This window comes from Achroia grisella, unplaced genomic scaffold (genome assembly GCF_030625045.1).
Source record: "Achroia grisella isolate CSIRO2021 unplaced genomic scaffold, CSIRO_AGI_Agris_v1 utg474, whole genome shotgun sequence".
NCBI classification, from domain to species: domain Eukaryota; kingdom Metazoa; phylum Arthropoda; class Insecta; order Lepidoptera; family Pyralidae; genus Achroia; species Achroia grisella.
Genome location: NW_026712878.1, coordinates 1,460,313 through 1,484,918, shown reverse-complemented (window position 1 = coordinate 1,484,918; position 24,606 = coordinate 1,460,313). Strand labels below are relative to the sequence as shown.

Sequence of the window (24,606 nt, the reverse complement as noted above, 5' to 3'; positions counted from 1 at the left end):
CATACAACTTGTTATCAACACGATAATGGGTTTACCATTATAAAAAATCCGTGTAAGAAAAAAGAGTTCTGTGAATACTTTTTTTTAGTACTATTTTTAATGACTTAAAGTAGTGATTAAAATACAAATTTAGAATAAAAAATACATTTCTAATTAAACAATACTATTCACTCTCTCAAAAATCTTTTATTTATTTCTAAAAACAAGTTTAATCAGATGTCCAGATTTAGGTTTCGCCATAACGCTGAAGACTAACTTCAGATCTTTATAATCGGCTGTGACGTGAAATCTACGCAGAATGTGAACTAGACTCGTCTTTAGGTACAGCATAGCGTACAATTTTCCTGAAACATTATAATTTACAGTAATATATGTAAGTGGTAGATGATAAAGTTAACAAATTTTAGTAACTAGAGGTAGAGTTTATTCAAAGCCATCTACATGGGTGCTGCGGTAGGTATTTATATGGTCTGCATCATATATTAGACCCTCCAAGCAACTCGTTTTGTAAGTGATATTTCGGTTGAAAAGAAAATTAATTCACACATCGCTATCTAGTCCCAAACTGAGCAGAGATTGTGTTATAGGTATTGGACAACAATAAATACGTAAATACATATATATTATACATCGAAAACACCTAGACCGATACAAATAATCATACTTATGTATACAAATGTTTGTACCGAGCAAAGCATCAAACCCGCGACCATCGAGCAAGTCAACAAGCTTATTACATAAAAAAGTAGATACATGTATAGTTACAATGTATGATTGGAGCCAGAGTAGTGTAGAATAATTGAACGCAATAATAGTATTAACATATTCAAGTGCTATTTTTATAACAATAGCAAACTACCAAAACCTATGAACCGAACTTGATTAATTCCTTCTATGCTATAGAAAAAATATGAATATTCAATAAATTAAGGTATGTTACCAGGGCAGTTTCGCTTCCCAGGAGCAAAGCTGGCAAAAGCGGCTGGATGCTCAGTCAAGTCAGGGTTCAACCAACGCTCAGGTCGAAACTGTTCCGCGTTCACACCCCATAATTTGGTGTTTCTGTTTATCTCCCAAATATGGACCACAAAACGGCCGCCAGGTGGTATAGTTGTGTTTTCTGCAATAATTTGTCTATAAATAGTATAAAGTTAAATCGCGTTTTGTTCATATCTGTTTCTCCTCTTACTTCTTCTAAACCACGCAATGAATTTTGCTATTCCACTAGCTAGCGCCTCAAGAGGCTAGGAGCGATATTAACAAAAAAAACTTTCTATTTCAATTTATATCTATCACTGTGTCACGGTGAAGGAAATACCGACATCAAACCAAAAAATAGAAATCTTAGAAACGGAGATAGTTTCGATGGATCAAAATATTGTTATGTCAAGTGATGCATTAGTTACAACATCGACAGAAGACAATGACTTTAAATACCACTCCTGGAAAAATGTCGTAAGCGTATGTTTGTTAATATACGTATAGTTATACGATCTACGATTCGTTAATATATAGGTACACTAATTTTGCGAAATGAAGTAAGATGCTAGTGGCTAAATATGAGTCATTTAGCTATTGCAAAAATATTTTTAACTGCCGGATACTGACATACTATATATATAGTAGTAGTATATTATATAATAGTAGTATATTATATAGTTAATTATTCACTTACTTAATTGAACTTCATGATCAGTTTGTCTACCAATCACCGGAGCTATTGGAAACAGACGAATACTCTCCTTGATTACAGCTTCTAAATATGACAGCTGCGACAAATGATCCTTAGTCACGTTGTCACTATCTCCAACAACGTTTTTTATTCTATTAAAACATAACGTATTTAGATGCATTAGTAAATTTTGGTATTTTTATACAATGGGTAAACAAGCTGACGGCCGGATGGTAAATGTTAACCGTCCCTATATACACGAAGCGCACTATGGATCACTTTATCATGTGACACCCGCGGGCCTTCTCTGTCATTCCAGAGGACTAAACTATCATACACCTTATCCTATGCAGGGATGTTATGAATATGAAATATCGGATACAGATAGGTTTCGGATATAGGAATGATTATTATACCGGATATGGATATGAAATTATTTCGTATCGTCCGTTAGTTTCAGATAATTTCGGTTAGGGATATTATTTATATCGTGTTGTAGGTAGGTCAACATTAATTATTGTATTCCCTACCTACTTATTTAGAATAAAGCAGTTATCGTCGTAACATAATGTTTCATTGACACAACATGGTGACAGCGGTCTTATTATTTAGAAATTAAAGAGTTTTTGTCGATATAACTTTTGTTAACTTATACGAGTAACAATAATAAAATAGTGCCGTTATTAAATTAATAAAAATGGAACACGCAAGGCCACCTCCGGAGTTAAGTATGGACGGTAGCCCTGTCGGCCGGGCCGACGCATGGAAAAGGTGGAAAACCCAATTTCTATTATTTATTAAAGCTTCTGGAGTCCACAAAGAAGAAACTGGAGTACAAGCGAGTTTGTTGATAAATTTAATTGGAGCAGATGGATTTGATGTTTATCAGACTTTTGCATTTGAAAGTGATACACAACGTGATGACGTCAATATATTGATAAAAAAATTTGATGAACATTTCGGCGTGAAGACAAATGTCACATTAGCAAGATATAATTTTTTTACGCGTAATCAAAGTGAAGGTGAATCTATTATACAATATGTGACCGCATTGAAATTATTGAGTAAAAATTGCGAATTTCTGACATTGGAATCTGACCTTATTCGCGATCGTATTGTCTGTGGAATAACAAATATCGCAGTGAGGGACCGCTTGTTACGATCAGAAGATTTAACTTTAGAAAAAGCCATAAATATATGTCAAGCAGATGAAGTTGCTGACGGGAGACGACAACTAATCGAGTAGCAATCGTCAGGCCCGGGGCCTTCGTGAGCGCCGTAAGAGCGCGCGGTTCACGCGTAGTCATATAGCGTTACCAACCGCAGAGGGAATAGTCACAATATGCATACGGTGCCAATTGTCCAAGATGTGGGGCCAAAGATAAAACATGTCCTGCGTTGAATATTCAGTGTTACGTTTGTCATAATTATGGTCATTTTGTAATGTGTCTGTTAAAAAAATGTATGATATTGAAACATTAAAATCAACACAATGAGTCATTTTTTGTTTCTGTAATTTCGAATTCAACTAATTCCAAATGCTATCCATCAGGATTGGTACGAATACTTGAGATGTGATGGTGGGGTTGAAAAGTTTAAATTAGACACCGGTATATAATATATTTTAATGAAAGCATGATAAATAAAAAAGGAAATATATAGTCGTAATATAATTCCAATAAAAGGTATGTGTAATTTAAGTTTCTATTATAAAAACCAGTTATATTGTTTACCTTTTGCTATTTCTTATCTTAACTGTGAAAGTATTTTAGGACGTCAAACATGTACCGAATTAGAATAAGGCGTGTTCATGGTATAGACCACCTATAACGATATATTTCAGGGTTTGGCTCTCATATAGTTGTAAATCCGTCTGTGATGCCCGTAATTAGTGCAGATTCCATTAGGTATACGTGACAAATTAAAAAGTGAGTTAAATAAAATGATGGATATGGGTGTCATACGAAAGATCCCACCCCACTCCATGGGTTACGTTATAATGTCAAAAAAAAATGCTTTATGTCTAGACAGTCATTTTCAACTACCTACAACAACTTACGAATCCCAAATATTTTTCTGTCTAATTCGGTTTACTACTGGACTCTTCCAGTTTACCTTTGCACATTTAATACTCCGTTTGGAAGGTTCCAATTTTTAAGATTACCGTTTGGTTTAAATTGTGCCGCCGAAGTATTCCATGCAAAAATTAAACAGTTATTTGAGGATTTAGAAAAATAGATACCTTATTTGGAAAAGCTGAACATGACACACGCTTAAAAGCGCCGACAACTATTGAAAAATGTAAATTGTGTGTAGAACATATTTGGGTCATGTATTTAATATCCATGCACGAAATTTATATTCATTAGAGAGATTTTTAGCTATTAATTAAAATAAATTATTCAACATGTATCACTCCTTTGTTCAAAAAAAAAATACAGCAACAAAATGCATTTGAAAAGTTGTACAGCTTTGTTTGATGTGTCACGCCCGGTAGTATTATCAGTGGATGCTAGCAGTACCGCTTTAGGAGCGGTGCTTATGCAGGATGGTCGTCCAGTAGAATATGCGTCACGAACATTAACTGATACACAACGTCAGTGAAAAGGAACTGTACAAAGGTTTAATCAGTATATATTTGGCAAGAAAAATATTATGGTGGAAACAGACCATAAGACGTGTCGCAAGAGTGTTCGATTACAACGTATGTTATTAAGATTACAAGTAAATTGTCCAAATTATAAACCAAAATTAATGTATATTGCCACCTAAGTTGACATTCATCAAGTTAATCTCCTTATGAGTAATGTGAAAATGTCAAACGATAAATTAAATTTAGTCAGAGAACATACATGTTGTTGATTTTTGTGAATTGCTCCATTACATTAATAACAAGTGGCCTAAATACAAAAATAATTTACCTGAAAAATTAAAGAAATTTTGGTCTTACAGAGATGAATTACATAGCATAAATGGAGTTATTTTCAAAAATAATTTAATTGTCATTCCGCCATCATTAACTAACTATCGTACATGAGGGTCATCTTGGTATTGACCGATGCAAAAGGCGAGCGCGGGAGGTGATTTTTTGGCCAAATATAACGCATGATATCGAACTTCATGTTAAAATGTGTTCAACTTGTCGAGAACTCAAATTATCCTAGTAAAGAACCCATGATCCCTATTAAAATACCTAACTTACCATGGAATAAAATTGGTACAGATATTTTTGAATACAATATTACTTAATTTTAGTTACTATTATTCGGGTTTCATTGAAGTGGGAAAACTAAACAACATAACCACAAACTCAGTAATAAACATAATGAAGGAAAGTTTTATGGTATACCGGAATCAGTCATAAGTGATAATGGTACACAATTTACAAGTCGTGATTTTAAACTATTTGCACATCAATGGGGTTTTACACATATAACGTCATCCCCTAATTATCCACAATCAAACGGGAAAAGTGAGAGAGCCGTCCAAACTGTAAAAAAAATGATAAAAAAATCAGTTCATAGTAATGAAGATTTCTATTTGAGTCTATTGAGTTATAGAAATACTCCCCGGGATAATTTGGGTTCTCCAGCACAGCTGCTGATGGGGAGACAAATTGTAAATTACCTGTACATCCAAAGTTGTTAAGGCATGATTGTAAAATATCTCATAATTTTGTTCATAAGAGTTTATTAAATAAACAATTGAAAAGTAAAATGTATTATGACATACAAAAACATTGCCAGAGTTAAATGTTGGTGATAACGTCATGATATTGGATCATAATAACAAAATGCATGGACAAGTTATTTCTAAGTGCCCAACTCCACGTTCTTATATAGTGAAAAATAGACGAGGTGCAACATATCGACGTAACCGCCGACATTTAATAAAATGCGAGCCCAAGTGCAGTAGACAAGCGATGGGGATAATACTGAGCAGGATACTTTAAAAAAAAATCATTTTGCCGTTCCATGTTCAAGTAATACTAATTATTTATCTAATTCATCTAATATCCATAAAAAACAAATTGAGGGCAAAAAACCCATATCCATATCCCCACCGCTTACTCGTAGTAAAGCTAAGGAAATGAAAATGAATATTGATAATATTAATTTACACTGTAACAACTGTAAGAATAGGGGTGGTAGTGTATAAGTAGTTTTAATCAATAGTTTTTCTTTATTGTTTATTTCCATACGTAGACTTATACATACCAGTGTTAGAAAGTATATTTTGTTTATTTGTTTAAGGGAAAGATGTTGTAGGTAGGTCAACATTAATTATTGTATTCCCTACCTACTTATTTAGAATAAAGCAGTTATCGTCGTAACATAATGTTTCATTGACACAACATATCGGATATTTGATAGTTTCGGTTACGGTTACGGAGCTCCCTAACATCTCTGATCCTATGACTTAACTGCCTAATATGCACTCTACAACCGACATACAAATTTCAAAGGAAGCTGCTTGGCGGTAAGAGTCATGAGACGACTTTTTACAGTTCACCCCTGCTCTTGTATTTTGTCTTCTCGATATTTCGATAGTACTGTTATAATGAGCAAATTACTTTACAGTAGTCATAACTGTAATGTAATAATTCCAATAAAACGTAGTAAGATCATGTATTCTTCATTATAACACAAAAATTAGGAACACATACACATATAATATCTATATATAGTATAAAAGTATATAGTCGTCAATAGACACGAATACTACAGGCCTTACGAGATCATGCTGACACCCATAATGGCTCTCATATGTTGAGATTTCGGAGGTACGACTCCGTACTATAATGTCAATGCTCAGTCATCGTCGTTTATTTCTTTGTTAGCTATTACAATAGGTACCAAAGTAAAAATATGAAAGATCCCAACGTCGACAACTTAGAGGAAGACTAGCACGAAATTTATATTCTTAAAAGCTAAATTAAAATAAATTGTTCAATACATACTCGTTGTACACTTTTTCCTGAATTTCCGAATGCGTTCCAATACATATTAGTGTGTACAGCAACTCGAAACTTGACGTGTCGAAAGTGGCCAGCAGTAAATTGTCTACCAATTGCCTAAGTTGTTCATCAGTAAACAAACGAACACCGTTAACCATACTTTTTTCTAGTATTATATTTAACGCACTTTGGAATTTTTCCGCTGTAAATAAAATAATATTTATTATTACAAAATAGCAAAGGAAGAAAGTAAAACAATTCAATTTTATTCAACATTGTCGAATTGAGCATATTAAAAGGTTGTAGAAAGCGATTTCATACATTCGTGTGAAACTTTTAAAAAGATGGCAATATTGATGTGACTTTTTTTTAAAGGTGTCAGCACTAACTCTTTCAATACTTAGTTAATCCGTTTTTTTTTTCAGATCTTTCATTCAGATTCTTAATATCATGCTCTTTTACCTTGCACTTGTAGATATAAAAATAGGCCACACAAGATGTGCGTTATCTATACATATAAATAAAATTGCAGTGTCTGTTTGTAATATGCAAATAACCGTTTTTTACTACACGCATATGAATATAAATACGGTACATACACCAAAATAATATTTTTTACCATTTTTATCTGTCTGTCTACTTGTTCCGGCTATTCTCTGAAATGGCTGGACGGGACTTTTATTGGCAGGTAGCTGATGTAACAAGGAGTAACTTAGGTACGTACTTTTATTTTAAAAAAATAAAGTTAAATTCCACCCGGACGAAGACGCGGGTACAGCTAGTCTATCATATTTAACGTGTAAACTGCATACCGTGGTAGAAGCGGAAATTGAAACACAAACTGAATATGAAAACTATTGAAAATGCAATTGTCAACGCTATAGAGTAGACAAAGCGATACGAAAGGGTCAAGGTAGCATAACACCGTAGGTACTCTCTAATTTCATACAAACTTCTATACATATACTATATTTGTAGTACTATTATGTGCTAGTGACTAAATTAAATATGAACTTACATTCAGTTTCAACATTTTCCTGTTTTAACGATATACTTTCCAAGTATTCCGTTTTTTTCTTTTTTATCACCTGTAATTAGAAATACAACATTTTAATCAATATTAATATTTTGGAATAGTATACCTGTATTTATATACTTTTGCTTAGTATACTATAGTAGCACGAGCCTACCTAAGTACAGAATAGTACTTAGTACATATATGTAATATGAAAACGAATAAAATTGTGGGAAATGTATCTTTAACAAAATAATAAAATGTTTACGTTTTTGTAAAGAATATACATGTACCTAAATGTAGACAAAGAGGACGGGAAACAGTTGACGTAAATTCAGATAATATATAAAATACTATTCATTTTTTATAGTACTTTATATATATATACTATATATATTAAGAACACTTCTTTATTTTGAATACATCTATTATATATCATCTGAATAACAGGGTGTTGTTCAGATGTCTATATATAATTAATAGATGTATTTAAAATAAAAATCTTATACCTTTGCATTTTTATAGCATATTATATGTATTTTTATAAGAACACACCCTGTTGTTTAGATGTCCATATATAGTAAATATATGTATTCGAATAAAATATCAAAATCACATACTTTTCGCATCTTCTCTGAAATTATTTTTAATGCTTTATTTTGCTGCTGTCTAAGCGAACTGAAATAAAACATAATGTCTGGAATTGTCCATAGGTTTGCACATCTCAAAGTTAGAATATCCAACACTTTGTGTATTGCCGCGGCGTATTCATCATCAACCATAAATAATTTATCATCGCTGTTCACCCCCAATGCTGTTTCTGTATACAATATTACATATTTCAGTTCTATTGATCTTATTTTATATAATGTGTGTATAGTATATCCTTTATTCGCATTGTACAATGGTAAATAATGCACAGGTATATTTAAATAATAAACTAAACGCATGTGTAAAAAAACAAGACTGCTTAAAATGTCAAAACAATTAAAAAAAATCGTCATGTTATTATTTTTTTTATACTACAATGGTGGCAAACAAGCCTACGGCCTGCTCATATTCAATACTAGGAAACCATGAACAGAAACATTATTTTATAATTTTTCTGAGAAATATACGATTTTATTAATTAGACAAATGACAAAAATTAAGTACCTCTATGTTTATAATAAATATAACACAATATTGAAAATATATATCTTTTACTTACCACATGAAACTTCCAAAACTTTAATTATTAATAATTGACTAAAATCTTCATAATTTCCAACATTTGCCTCCATTGAGTCGGCCAGCCGTTTAGAGTGGCGGTTGAAGATATCTACATAGCCGTTTATAACTTTTGGTTTGAAAGCGTAATCCACTATACGTCTATTACGTTTCCATACTGCTACTGTAAAAAAAAATCTGTATGCAGACGTAGCATTGTGGTGAACATTGCACTGCATAATTGATTTTTTTAACCCCGTTGGGTTCAACATATTAAATTAAGCTCGAAGTGTATATTTATATATATATATATATATTCGAGAACACTTCGAGCACAAATTTAACGTGGGTGAAATCGCGGCCATAGCTAGTTAAATATATATATTTAACTACACATACCTGTGCCCGCGATTGCCCGCGATTTCACCCGCGTTAAATTTCAATATATCAATTTTAATATAAAATAAAGCATATATCTTATTCTGATGCATAAGCTATATTACTGTAAAGTTTAATCAAAATCCGTTCAGTTGTTTTTGCGTGAAAGAGTAACAAACATCCATACTTACGAACTTTCGTCTTAAGGTTATAGGAGCCAACGGAATATCAGCACTGCAGATTTATCTGCAGCTATATGCTGAGCTGGTTTCCTCTTCATCTTTGCAACACACAAAGCCACCTCAAATTTTAATTTCTACAATTTACATATTGGTATATTTCTGTATCTCATGTAGGTATGCTATGTGTTTGTAATTGACGAATAAAGTATTTATCTATCTATTTATCCTCTACTTAGTTTGGGACTAAATGGCGCTGTGTGAATTGTTCGGGGTTATTAATTTTATTATATAATAAAATAAAATAATTGTATTATACTTACAGTCAGCTGCAACCAGTTCCGCGCCAACATATGGCCGAATCACATTATATACGAATAACTTATCTAAACAACGATTTAGAACTATTGACGCATCATCCGGATCAGTAACAACTGAAAATAATAAATTAATAGTATTACACTACTTATACTAATTTTAAGATTAATAAATATATAAAAGAAATCTCCGTATTGATAGATAAAGAATATGGTATCTTCAATGTTAAACATGGTACAGAACTGTATATTATTTATTCTTTAATAAATTAGGTATTCCAAATTGTAATATTATAAATACAATATTGCGCTATATTTTGCTATAATCTATGGTTGAAGGTATTAGAGAGAGATAGGTATATGTTACACGTCAAATTTTTGGCGCCCAAAAGTCTTTATTTTTAAATATACTCTGTATAAACTACAGAATGAATTCAAATAACAGACCATCACGTACCATATAAGTGCTTATATTACAAAAATAATTTTATACATTACCATATACAGTTAGGAATGGCACCGTTACTTTAGTCAGTCCTCCATTAGTACTGCTGAATTTGCCAAATGCTATTAAAAGGTCAAAGTAGTCTAGAAAAAAAATACAAATTATATAGTAATTTTACTTGGGGTATAAAAAATATTCTTAAAAAAAAATCAAATTAAACAAAACTTTTTTTTCATGTAGGATATTTTAGCTGCTTATAACGTAAAATTTTTTATATTATTTTTTCCCTACCGTACAGTGCCCTTAAATGTGCCTTATAAAATACCCAGACGTGCAGTTCCAAATGAATAATATATACCGTTACCGTTACCCGTACCTTTGTATATGACAGAACCAATATTGGACCGAATTCCCCAATAACAAGGATAAACCACAATTACATTATAGCAACTGCTAATACTAACTCTATGATTCTAACTACATATAAGTATATTAATTTAAAATATACAATAATTACTACATTCTTCATAACAAATATTGTATTGTTTGAACACTGATCTTTCCTACTGTATGTATCAACTCAACGAGGTCCGTGAATACGATCGATGATAAAAATACTAATCAAATCGTAAATCATCATATAATTATATTTTATAATCATTTCAATTCTAAGGGGTGCAAAATAGTGTGAAGAAAAAACAACAGAATAAAACAAAAGGCGATCGAACGTTCGAAAACACACAGAGTTCTCTGTTTGAAAATTTTATAATAAATTATTTTTTTAGAGTATTGAACAATAATTACAATTCTTCTATATAAGGAATAGATGTAGTGAACAAATCCTATTGAATATGACGTTGAAAACACAAAAAGTTACATAAATAAATAATAACGTAGTATTCATTGATTTGACATTGAAGTAACTTCTGATGAGGTAAAAATGATACTTCATTGAGGCACAGTAAAAATAATGTAAAATAAAGGTAATAATTAGTAATTTTTATTCTACCTGTACCTTTTATGTGAAGGGAATGACAAACTGACAATTTTACGGCCCATCTGATAGCAGTTGGTAACTGCCGTTCTATATATGGATATGGAAATCACGTCCATTCGTTGACATTCTTCTGGACTAAGGTGTTATGGCTACTATTCTGTAAATTCACTGTGCTCATTAACACTTAATTGAAGGGCTTGCCTTGAAAACTGGCTGCTTGGTGGCTCAAATATGTAAGCCAGATATAACTTCATAGACAATATTTTACTAAGTCTGCCTCAGTAGACTCTGTATTATGTTGGATATTATATAAAAAAAATATTAATTACTGTAGATACCTATTTACAATACCGTACTAATAATAACTGCCACATGATAATGGCAGGATGTGTTATCAATGACAATATAATATACTAACTTGACTTACGTTAACCATATTTTTGCATTTAATTAGTGTCTACAATATCAATATTCGCTGTCTCTTTTAGTAATTAGCGCCGTAATTAGATACAATATTTTAATGTTTATATGTCGCATAGTTGTCTTATATACCTATGTTACTACTATATATATATTGCTTCACCCCTTTTTACCAAAATTGTAGGAGAGAGGAGTTTAAAATTTAGTGCATTTATAGGTTATATAGAGATATGATTTATACGGCCTGAGCCAAGGTTCGAACCTCTAGCGGTGCCCTTAGACTATAGTCGTATCGGTCAGGCGGGAGTTGACCAACCGTTGATTCAGCCGCTCCATAAGTTCTTAGCTATGGATCCCCTATGAACCTGCTGCGCCCGACAATATTAGAGTAGTAAAAAAAATTACAATTGTTAGAGTAGTAAAAAAAATTACAATTGTTAGAGTAGTAAAATAAAATTACAATTGTATAAAAGAGCAACACGCAAGTTTCTTGCTCATTCCTCTTGTGATGAGACAATTTTCAGCATTAGTGGTAGATTAAAAATATAAGTATGACTATTGAAAAGAGCTTAAATTTAAGTTTATTTGAATGAAGAATTTTATATTCTGTTTATGAAGTCTAACATTTTAGAATTGCTGTTCATCTAAAAACATGATCTATTTGTACTTATCATATTTAAATTATAAATACGAATATATTAGATTTATTTCTGTGTAGATTAATTTATGTTATTTAATTTAGTATACCAATAATTTTATATTCTATTTATTTATTTATGAAGTCTAATATTCTAGAATTGCTGTACATCTAAAAAAATGATTTATTTGTACTTATCATATTTAAATACTAAACACGAATATATTCGATTTATTTATGTTTAGATTAATGTATGTTATTTAATTATGGGTATTTCAGTATTTTAACCTTCCTCAGAAATCCTCTGTTGATTGATTAAAACCGCATAAAAATCCTTTCAGAAGTTCTTGAGATTATCAATAATAAACATGACAGGTAGGGTTGATGACTTTATTTTGTAAGACATATAGATAATATAGCTTTGCCTTTATTTGTTTATATGTATGTTTTAAATGAGCGTAAAATAAAAAAAAATACATCATAATTAAATGTTTACCTTTACTCCACAAAATTTTCAATGCATGCCCTACCAGTGGAAGATAGCCAGGTAGCACTTGAACTGGAGCTGATGGTTTGAACACGAATTGCCGCCAAAATAAATAAATAAATATCACTGATATTAATAAAGTTAACCACATTATGTTAGGTCAATTACGAGTAGGTATATTTGCTTAGAATAAAATTCTTACAACGGGACGAGTTACAAGTTGACTGCGTAGGTACCTGAATGTTATTATAATGAAATGTTATTTCATAATTTATGCGACTAAACTGACAATATATGCTTCAATGTAACTTGTATGTGAATAAAAAGCAGTTATCACAATTGGCTAAGACTATTATATTATAATTTATACAAAAAATATACAATAGAATTTAAATACTCCACTCGATGTGCTACGTTTTACTCTAGAAACTAATTTCAATCCAACGACTAACTGACATGATTTTGATATTTTAAATTACTCTTGATTATGTTTCAAAAGAACACTACAAATATCGATTGTATTGAAGTCGATATTGAGATTAAATTCCAGCGCGGACCCGCATTTTTCAGATCCCAATATAGGTATGTTGTAGTATATAACACACGCACTAAGTTTAAATGCTCATATGGCAATCAAAAATAGTATTCGATTTAAATTGCAGTATATCATTTAGTTAGACAGATGGATGCTTGTACGATTTATTTTTATCTTCAGCACACACAAAAAAACTTAAACAAAACAAAAAAGTGATTAAATAATTCTTGATGTAATACTATCTACAATTTAATAGTGTTATCCACAAACACAAAGGACAACTGCAACCAGTGAATATTATAAATACACTGTACCTACATTAATAAAATGCATCAGCCCAGTCGTTACACACGTATCTACCTAATATGTATATTACCTACCATTTTCTCTGATGTACTAACAGCCACTACACACTATACAGCAACTTCATAATACTACTTCAATTCAAAGTTACAATAATAATTTATTCATATGTCAATAAGAAAATCACTAAATTATAAACTGTTTGTACCTTTGTAACAGAGACTTTTTTTTAATAAGAACAATGTCGAAGATTTCGAAACGCTTCAAACAAATGCCTAATAAATTTAAAAATATAACTATTTTTTAATTTAATAGACAACGGCGTGTTAATATTGTTTCTATTTTTATAGGTTATGTATATAAAAATGTTGCATAATTCAGGTATATAACATATATACTATCATAATTGGTATATAGATATATATACAATTTTATAAGAGTTATGACAACATACAATATAATACAATTCTTAATGTTTTAATATAAGTGTGATTATTATAGACAATATCTAAGATTGATTTATTGAAAATATATTTGTTATTAATAATAAAGTTATTGAAACAGTATTCGCATTATAAATGTATGCACATAATCATGCACTGAGTAACAATATTCAATGCACGATGCATTGCGTATTTATAACTCGTAAAATTCAAGAGTTATGCAGGATATCGACGTATGTTTTATAAATTTATTTTATATATTTTTTTCTCAGTCGCATTTATTTTCGTCGCTCGATACTGATGCTGTGTCCTGCCGAGGGTTTCAGCATGACGTCCAGTTTTAGTTCGAGCTTAGTGTGATCCGCAAATACTTTGTAGTGTCGCAAAAGATGAGCCAGGGTTATCTTCATTGACATGAGGGCGTATGTTTTACCTGTAGAAAATGATACGATACAGATGCAAAAAAAGATATTGATATAAAATTATGTAATAATATTATACAACAGATGAGGTAGTCGAAAGGATAATCAACCGTCGATGAGGAGATGAACAGTAAACTTGACATTACTATATTTGCGTGGATATATTGAATCGAATGGTAAGATATAATCCTATTACAGTCTTTCGGAGAACTAAAAAAGTAGTAGAAGCGGGTCATAGAACCCTCAGATGAGGAACAAAGGACAAAGACCAATGAGATTAAAGCATGCTAAAAAAATATCTCAATCCTTTGCCAATACAACACATTTAACAATGAACAAAAGGGCGCGGACATCAGGAAACACAAATGCACTTGATTTTTTTTATTTATCACTATTCGGAAGATGATGGACAAATCTACTATAATCTAGATTTAAATGAAATATGGTACACATATATTAATGAATAAATTGTAATATGTTAATGAATGTATAGAATAGGTATTTTATACTTATATAACAATATAATTCATTGAATCTCTGAGTGATTCAATAATTTTCATGTAGAGATTATTACTACAATTTTCCTTAAGTGAAAATACTGGCACTAAACACACATAAAACGTACCAATGCACATCCGTCTGCCCATACTGAACCCAGCAAAGGCGTTAGGGTTGTCAGGTAACGAGGTGGGGTCCAGCCATCGCTCTGGTCTGAATTCATCCACAGTTTCACCCCACATAGGATGTCGGTGCAGACCAAACAGAAACAGGAAACACGTTCTCCCAGCCGCTAGTGTGTAATTCTCTGAGAAATATGAAATAAAATATATAGTATAATATGTACAGCAGTATTCATTTTATTAAAACACTAGCATATATTTTATATATCTGAAATGGTAAAACAAGGTGACAGTCAAATAAATAATAATTTCCAAAATAATATCACTGTCCATAAATGGGTATGGGTGGTGTGTAAGGTATATATATATTATGGGCCAATATTGTTACATAAGCAATATTAAGCTGCTTGAATTAATATAATAATCATTTAGTCCAAAAGTAAGCAGAGCTTTTGTTATGGGTATAGATAATTTTTTGTAAATATATTCGTAATATATATAGTTGGGGGGAAGGGGTAGGGGGGGTTCTAGTCATAGGACAATCCCATTGCTAACAATGCATGGTGCTGTGGTCAGGTACACCTTCACGCGGTTCCCCTGGAAACCATCGTAATAAATTCCTAGTGAACTTGTCACGAATCGCTAACTGACCAGATAATATGTTTATTTTATCATCTTGCACTGGTACTCCTCCAGCGTAAACCGTTAGCGCAAGCGGGGGCACCATACCATTATCATCCATAAAAAAATAAACATAGTAAACATCCAAACGGATACAAAAAATCATACTCATGAATACAAATGTTTATACCATGCAAGGTATCGAACTCCCGACTATCGGAAGTAAGACAGTGTGCTAAACCGTTAAACCACAGAGGCCGTCAAATATATAAATAAAACAAATACGTGTAATGTACACATACTTAATTGTACATTCTTGTCCAATCGCCTCGCCACTATCGGTACAATTGTGTGTATTCGCATACTTTCCTTGAGCACCGCCTCCAAGTACACGAGTTGTGATATATCGTGTTTATCAACATTCCTGTCTGAATCACCGAAAACATCTTGCAATCTGTACAAAATAGAAATTGCTTATGATTTACTGTCACAAATACCAGCAGTGGTACTTGTAGTCGGACCCCGTTGCTATATACCATATACCATATCAGGTCAATATCGCCGGGGGACCGCCCCACCTAAAAATATAGTGGTCAATTCCTGATAAATTCGCCACAATAGGCTAACTGACCTGACATCCCAACACTTTCCATTAGTACTCCGCCAAATTTATATCGTTACCGATGGTAAGTATTACATTAATATATACAATTTGAAAATTTAATATAAGTCTCTATAATGGGTCTATAAATAAATATTTTTCTTTATCGTCACTAGTTGAGTCCTTATTATCCCGACTTAGACAGAAAGGTCAGGTATTTGTACTCTCTGGCACTCTCTGGCGGAGAAAACGCTGATCTCAAACCACAATTAATCTGAGTGACGACGGTAGGCTCGCCCTCTGTTACGTTAAATTCAAATATGTCGCGCGCAATCTGAGCATGTGGAGTGTTGCATTCACCATGATGTCGCCTAATAACAATGTTTCTGACTACCTCATCTTTAATAACAAACGTGAAGGTATGTGTACTCACTCTTCGAAAACTCGATCCTGCGCCTCAGGATGGGATCCCAGTAATATCAAAGTGAACATCAGAACGTTTGCAGACGTGTCGTGCCCTCCTACAATCATAGTGTCCACGTGTTCTCTAATCTCCCTGTCATTAAACACGCCTTTTTCTATGGACAATTCCAACAGCAAATCCATGAACGCCTTAAATTTACTACCTGCAAATAAATTATACACAAATTATTTAAAATGTAATGACTATTATCTTTAAGAAAAGAAGAACACTGTAAGTAATAAGATGTGTGTTATTTATTATGCTTTTAGAAAGGGTACGAGGGTAGAAACAAATCAAGAGCCGGTAACGCACTTATGATACCCCTGGTGTTTCAGATGATAGACAATGGTAACCGTTTCATCAGAAGAGTTGTATTCTCATTTACCACCATTGTGATATAAAAATTACATAAAATGTATTTTTTGTAAATAAAAATCTAACCAGGCCCATTACATTTCAAAATACAATATATTTTAATTTAATTAATGTCTTTATTTTCTTTAAATTGTTTTATAAGATATTGATAGAGAAGTATATTAAAACGAGTAACAGTATCAAATATTTTTCATCAATTTCGTAAATTTATCTACAATTATTTTAATTCAAGGGAAGGTTGATTATTAGTATTACAATTAAATTAAAAAAGCAAATATAACATACGTGTTGAACCTCCAGTTTTTCTTTCAGGCAATACATTACCAACGAATTCAGACTTTCTTCTTTGTAATACCTAGAAATATATATTTTCCTTTATTAATTTATAAACTTAATTTCTTTATATAACGCCTTTTAGCTATAAGAATTGTGACTACTGATTTAGGAAGTCATCTATTCTAAGCTAACAAAAATGTTACATAATTAAAACATTGAGGAACTCTTTACCATATTCAACATTAAAAAAAAAATGTTAAGTTATTACTTCGTAATTGATAATTGCAGACATGACTGAATACCACTGAGATGAAATTACCAAAAAAACTTACCGTGTTTGACATGTTGTGTAAAATTTTCAAGCACTCGTCTTGTTTTTTCTTGACACCGCTAAAGCGGAATGTTAGGGGACTATGCAACCAGAACTTCTGGAACCTATCCACCATAGTGTTGAAGATTTGTTCGGCAGCCACCACATATTGGCTGTTGAGGAGATTATGGTCCGTGAAGTCTACTCCCAACGCTGTCACTGGAAACGACAACAATATTTATTTTAGAAATTACAGAATAACAGGCGTGACATCTTAGTCCTCTAGAATAGCAAAAAATAAATAGATGAGTGGTATCGCCAGTGCATAAGTTACGATGAAGTCCATGGTGTTGTTAAAGTGTATAGGTGGTGATAACCGCTTACTATCAGGTGGGCAGGTAGCCATATTTATATTGTATCACTGGCTGTATTATTGTTATTTGCGCGAATTGGAATAAATTGTATCTGTCTGGGTATTTTTTAAATATATTACATACGTATTCACAAGAAATAAATATCTATGTATTTACATCAGTTGTAATACATAATACATAATGCTTAGCTCGGGAAATGGGAGCTGTGTGAATTGTGTTGAGATTTTATTATTAATCTATCTATTCGATAAATTTCTTTCCAATCTGTTTAAAACTCGTTGTCTTTAGCATAGTCATCAATGTATATGAAATTATATAACCCTTTAGATATATAGAAACTTTTTAGGTTACTGGCAGTGGTTTAATTAAGTAATATTAAAAATATAATGTAATTTTATAGTAGTTATCATTTTATACTCTAGTTGATAGTTTCACTTACAACATATAGTCTCCAAAGCGTTATGTCGTGTATATGTCCAATGGTCGAATGCTCCTTTCCCCACTTCAACCGACAAATCTTTCACCAACCGTCTCGATTGACTGTTAAATACTTCAATGAACCCGTCCAAGACCGTATTACTGAAGGCTGGGTTTAATAGTTTACGATGATTTCTCCAAATTGATACTGAAACAAATTAATGTAACGATTTGGTATCTTTGCATATTATAAAATGAATTCGCTTCCATTGTCTTTTTACATAGATCTTTTAAACTACGCAATGGATTTTAATGATAGATTGAGTGGTTCAAGATAATATGTACATTGTACATGTTCAGGTGGGTAGCTAGTATATAATAAGTTGTTAGCTATATTATAAGCGTACATCATCTAAAAGCAGGCCTTTGATTGGAGTAGATAATTTTGTGGTGTTTGTATCGATATTTTGTATTATATATAGCAGGGGAGTGCTAAAATTTCCGTAGACACATACAAATATTTGGTATCCACCAAAAAGAAATCAGGATGATAACCTACTGCCACTACCATCTTTGTCAATTTTATGGTCATTGCCTTGATACTATTATTTGAGGTCGTCGCGATATCATTATTTTTATAGATCCCTAGCAACTGTCGTATCTGAAAATATTCTTCTTTTATACATATCATTTTTCGCACAATCCATGCATCTTTTCTTCGTTGGTCCTCTTCCTTTACATCCATCGATTTCACATTAAAAACACTTTTTTAAATAATGGTTTGCATTGGAACAAAAACATTTTTTTTTGCTACAATTGAAATTAGTTTTTTTTTGTACAATAATCCTATCTGATGGCTCTAGCAACAAGAAATAAAAAAAATAATTATACTCACATGTACCCGTAACCAATCCTTCACCGAGCCATGGTTTGGCAAAGTCATAGAATCCATCTTTTTGCAAACAATTGTTGGCCACCGTAAAAAAATCGTCCGGATCAGTTACAACTGCAATTGAAAAACATTTAAATAATATTAATAATATCTCAGGACAATTCACATAGCTACATCTAGGCATAAGCTAAACAGAGCTTGTTTTATGGATACAACTGATAAATATTATACATAAATAGTTTTTTAAAAGAGATTGCTCCTAAAAAAAGTATTTATAAATGCACGTGTAAAGTTATTATCTTGCCTATGACTTTAAACATTACATGAACGCATCCTAATTACAAAGAAATTGTTTGAGTTTACAATTAGTAATAGACCTTCTCCTTTAGATCTTAATGTAGTCGCACTAAACAGTTTATTAGAGTTCTCATAGTATCTGTACCATAATGATGGATGTAAGTTGTTTAATGAATTTTACCATATGATTATTTGGTCCTAAGCTTTTCGTAAGTAAAAGCCTGGCTACCGAGCAGACATAATTTTCTTATCACAAGACAAAAAACGTCAGGCAGGAGAGATAATGACTGTAGTTTTCGGAAGAATTATAACAGAAACGAGTACTTACCATAAATCGTCCTTGGACCAATGGCAGCAGACACAACTCCTCCAGTTGCATAACTTTTGTTTGCCAAATCTACCATAGAGTGCCATAAATCTATAATTACAGAAGTCGAAAAATTAGTATGGAAATAAACTGAACATAAAATTCTTATTTCACACTTTTTTGTAGTTTATTTAAACTTAACTTGTAGTTTCTATCTTTCCTTTGCTTCAGAAAACTGCAATAATTGCCTTTAAACTAGATAATGAAGTATCTGATAACTTTTTATTACGATATTTGACTGTTTTCTATTGGGTTTTAATAATTAAAAACAATTTAAATATAGTACTATTGACAAAATAGTAGTACTTAGTACTAGTATTTTGTCTATCTATATATATGTATATATAGACATAGCATAATAAGACAGTCTGATCAGATATCTAAATATACAAAGTATAAGACAAGATTCCTGTTTTCTTTATCATCATAATTTTAACATTTTCACATTAATAATTGATCAGATATTCTTAATTTGATGGATGAACTGCGGAATATTGATATATAAAACAATTAAGACAATTTTCAACCAAATGAAAAAGATGTTCTGGTGTTCTCCTGTGTGTTATCTCAGAACTGTTGTTGTTTGTACTTTCCTTGCCTCTACACGTATCTATACTAATATCATAAATACGAAAGTAAGTCCGTCTGTTTGCTACATTTTCATGATTAACAATCGAATAAGATCTTAATGAAATTTGCTATGAAGATAAATAGTACCTATTATAGACCACCATAGATTATCACTTAATAAAAAAATCAATCTAGAAAGAAAATTAAATAGGGGATAAAATTTGTGTAAACAAAGTCGCACACGCTATTTTATGCTATATGGTGGCTATATTTTTACGTTAGATGGTGCAGCCTAGAATCTTCAATAGTTTTCTATATTCGGTGGTGTTATATTTATATTTAGAAAAATAATAAAAAGGTAAACAGTACTTTTATCTATTCTACAAGCGTGCGACACGCCGATATCTCGATATTACAGTATAAATAGATGAAAATAGATAAAAACTTACAGTTGCTGTCTCCAATAAGCCGATGAGCATGTCCAATCACGGGCAATGCTCCCGGGCACATGGGTGGCTCATTTTCCGTATCTCGTGAACGTTGACTCCAAAGCCAATATACACTTAACAGACATACCGTCCAAATCAATATTAGCACAATCATTTCACTAACACAATAGTCCTTCTCGTTTTATACAATAGAACACACATAGAATAAAATTAATAATTAAAAGTTTATTTAATGTAAAAGCGTAAATAATAGTAATTTAAAAATTAAAATGATGCTGAAATAAGAGAAACTTAAATGAAATTACGATTGACCCCGATTACAATTTGATAGTAACCAAATTGTACACGAAAATCTCTAAAAAAAATTTAAAGTTATATAAAAATTAAGTAATTATTATAAGTACAAAAGCAATACAAGTATACGTTGAACAATTGCGTAAATAAACAACGCAATGTTACAATTATGGATTTCACTTTATAGTTTTGTACTTCGAGGAAATCATTGCACATTTAATAATTGAGACAATTGCTCATTTCCCTTATTTGCAATTAATAAACGTTTTTTTTTTAAATCTTATATCACTGGCCTTGAAATTAATCCTTGAGTGCAATTTTTATTACTTAAAAATTATTAATATTACGAGTTCCTTTTTAATAATAAGGATTGAATAAGATAAATTAATGAATTATACTCAATATCTGTTAACAGTAGCTAATCTTGTTTTATATTACGCCGTGCATAACGAACTGCGCAGGACCTTACTGAAAGCTGGTTTATATTGGGGAAAGGTATGTAGTAACTACTGCCTGTACTGTAGTATTTACGTATAAACCAAGAGACAGTGTTTATCCTTCACAATTATACTGATATTTATAATTTATTCACTTATTTAAAGATTCTTACAAAGAATATCCTATCCTATTATGATACAATACAAACTTTTTGTCTATTCTTACAGCTAAGTGCCTTTATAATATGAAGTTCCTTACAGTATAGTCGCCAACCTCAATAGAAAATACACTCATCATTATAGGCTGAAATGGAGGCAACACGAAAATTTATATGTGAACTTAAACATTTCTTTTTATTTATAGAATAATTACTATAATAACCACCTATTTTTTATCTTTTGGTCTTTCTTTCTTATGTATTTTCATGGTAATAATTGCGGCCTTTAAACTTATGGGATGCTACGATTGCCAATGTATAGCAATATCTAGTACTAAATAATCTTTCGTACATAAACGTATACACATCAGTCAGCTCCAAGACTACATTTGTAACGATACGTCATTCATTGCAACTGTTTCAATGTATGAACCTTCGTAAATTTAAATACCAGTGCAGTTTCCTTTACAACACTATCAGTTTGCTCCGTTTTCAATTGCGATCTCACTATTCATATACTATTCTCACGTGAATTACAGTAAATTTGTATAGGTACCAAGCACCGAATACATTCAGTAAATAGGTATTAGGTGTCGTTGAAACATAGTTTTTTTGTGTGGATCTTTTTAATAATAATAATTTACCCTGACGTCTGTTATTCCAGATGAGGTATTCAAAACTGTCATCACCTTGGCTATAGCAATACTATGCCTGCAGTATGCTAGGTATATTTGAATCCAAACTAACAGAGGACCTACTGCAGCCTCTTGAATTGATTTGGTTAATGATATCGTCACTAGAGAGTTGAAAAAACTAAACGGGCACAATTTTTAACATATTGATACTCTACCTTTCTTTATCAAATCAAATAACAATATAAAAATCATTTATTCATTAGAACAATTAGCCACTTTAGAACATTTGGTTTTTTATAAATAGTTTTTCTCTACCATTATAATGTAAATATTAGCTAAACCAATTAACATATGTCTTATTATTAGTAATATAGTACATGCATATGTTATATACATTATGATCATTGATTGCGTAGTTTACAGTCACGTTGTTGGCACGCGATGTCTTCACAATATAGGCGATATTCGTTGAACTCCTCTCCGGTCCAATGGTTTAAATACAGGTTCTTTTACTCTCAAGGCGAACTCTTTCATGTATGTACACGAAGGTTACTTGTACAGTAACTCAGTGCACGTGTCATGTATCATATATCCTTTTTTGTCTGTAGAAATCCTTCAAAAGACTATCTATTGGTCATAATGAGTCTTATATAGGCTTATTGTGACATTGGATGTCTTAAATGGGCTACACCGAACCTTGAACAGGAGCATAGGATATGAGCAGCTGGCACTTTGATGTGAAATCAGCCCCGATTTTGCTATACATGAGGTAACAACACTTCATAGATATTAATTGACGGTCTCGGTGGTTTAGCTGTTTACTACCGATGGTCGCTGGTTCGATTCCTCATTCCAATTAACAAGAAGCCGTCGAATACTGGTTACCTTTTAAACTCTCACCAACTGAAAATCGCTGGAAACCCTGTTTCCAGCATTACGCTGAATCAGTGTCCACATCGACTCAGTGTGTCAATTATTGTTTATAATTTTATATAAACTGTTTGTATTTAATTTTTTATGTGTACGAGTCAATAAATTCTATTCCATTCTATTTTATTTTCTTTGCAATGTATAAGTCGATCTAACAGCCGACAATAGATAATTAAATAATAATAAAAAACAAAATCATGGACAATTTACACAGCGTCATCTAGTCGCACGATTAGCAGAGCTTGTGTTATGGGTACTAGACAACTAATACTTAGATATTTTTTTTAATATATACACAGATAACAGCCAGCCCGATACAAACAATCATACTCATAATTCAAATGTTTGCACCATGCGAGGAATCGAACCCGCGACCATCAAGTAACGCAGTGTGCTAAGCCGCTAGATCACCGAGACAGTCAATGGATTGTAATAATGATGTGTTAAATGTAATAAAAAAAGTATATTCCATCTGTCTGCATATTAATAGGCCGCTGACTGGCTTCAATGGTCATCGATGTGCGATACCGGTAATTGCAATAAAAGAATAATAATTAACGGTTAGGTACGAACCGAGGTTACAAACTGTGAAGAATCGTATTAATGTGAATCAAACTGAATTATTATGTTATACAATGTTAATTCATATTGGAATGTATATAGAATAAATATTTGTGTAATTATATATAATTACTAATATTTGTCCACGCATCAACAGTCGACCGGGTCGGTTTAAAAAGTAATTTTGCATCGATTTCGTAACTGATAGCGGGTAGATAGAGAAGTAAGTCAAATAACGAACGACTAAATAAATGAATAAATAATCCCGGACAATTAACACAACGCCAACTAGTCCCACAGTAAGCAGAGCATGTGTTATGGATACTATAAAACTGATAGGAATTCAAAAGTTTGTACAATACAAATGTTTGAATTGAACCCGCAACCATCAGAAGTAAAGCTATGTGCTAAACCGCTATAACACAGAGGCTGTCAAAATCAAATAAATGAAATAAAACTTTTCATGTATTATTGAAAAAATTTCAATTTTTATTTTAAACTTATAATTTATTATTTCCATACAATCATATACTAAATGTGTAT

General features: G+C 31.7%; 1 protein-coding gene across 1 annotated transcript; it reads right to left on the bottom strand.

Annotated features, from left to right (window-relative positions):
• Nucleotides 1–39: 39 nt before the first annotated feature.
• LOC131845438 (cytochrome P450 4C1-like) lies at nt 40–21,214 on the bottom strand. Its single transcript, XM_059194502.1, has 18 exons — nt 21,049–21,214; nt 19,991–20,080; nt 19,369–19,479; nt 18,496–18,681; nt 17,705–17,901; nt 17,382–17,451; nt 16,692–16,884; nt 15,960–16,111; nt 15,042–15,221; nt 14,281–14,427; nt 9,786–9,844; nt 8,855–9,086; nt 8,265–8,464; nt 7,648–7,717; nt 6,633–6,831; nt 1,676–1,824; nt 941–1,120; nt 40–344 (listed from the first exon to the last, which is right to left on the bottom strand). Exons 1-18 carry the CDS (start codon nt 21,200–21,202, stop codon nt 187–189), a joined length of 2,727 nt encoding a protein of 908 aa, XP_059050485.1. The 5' UTR covers nt 21,203–21,214; the 3' UTR covers nt 40–186.
• Nucleotides 21,215–24,606: the final 3,392 nt, after the last annotated feature.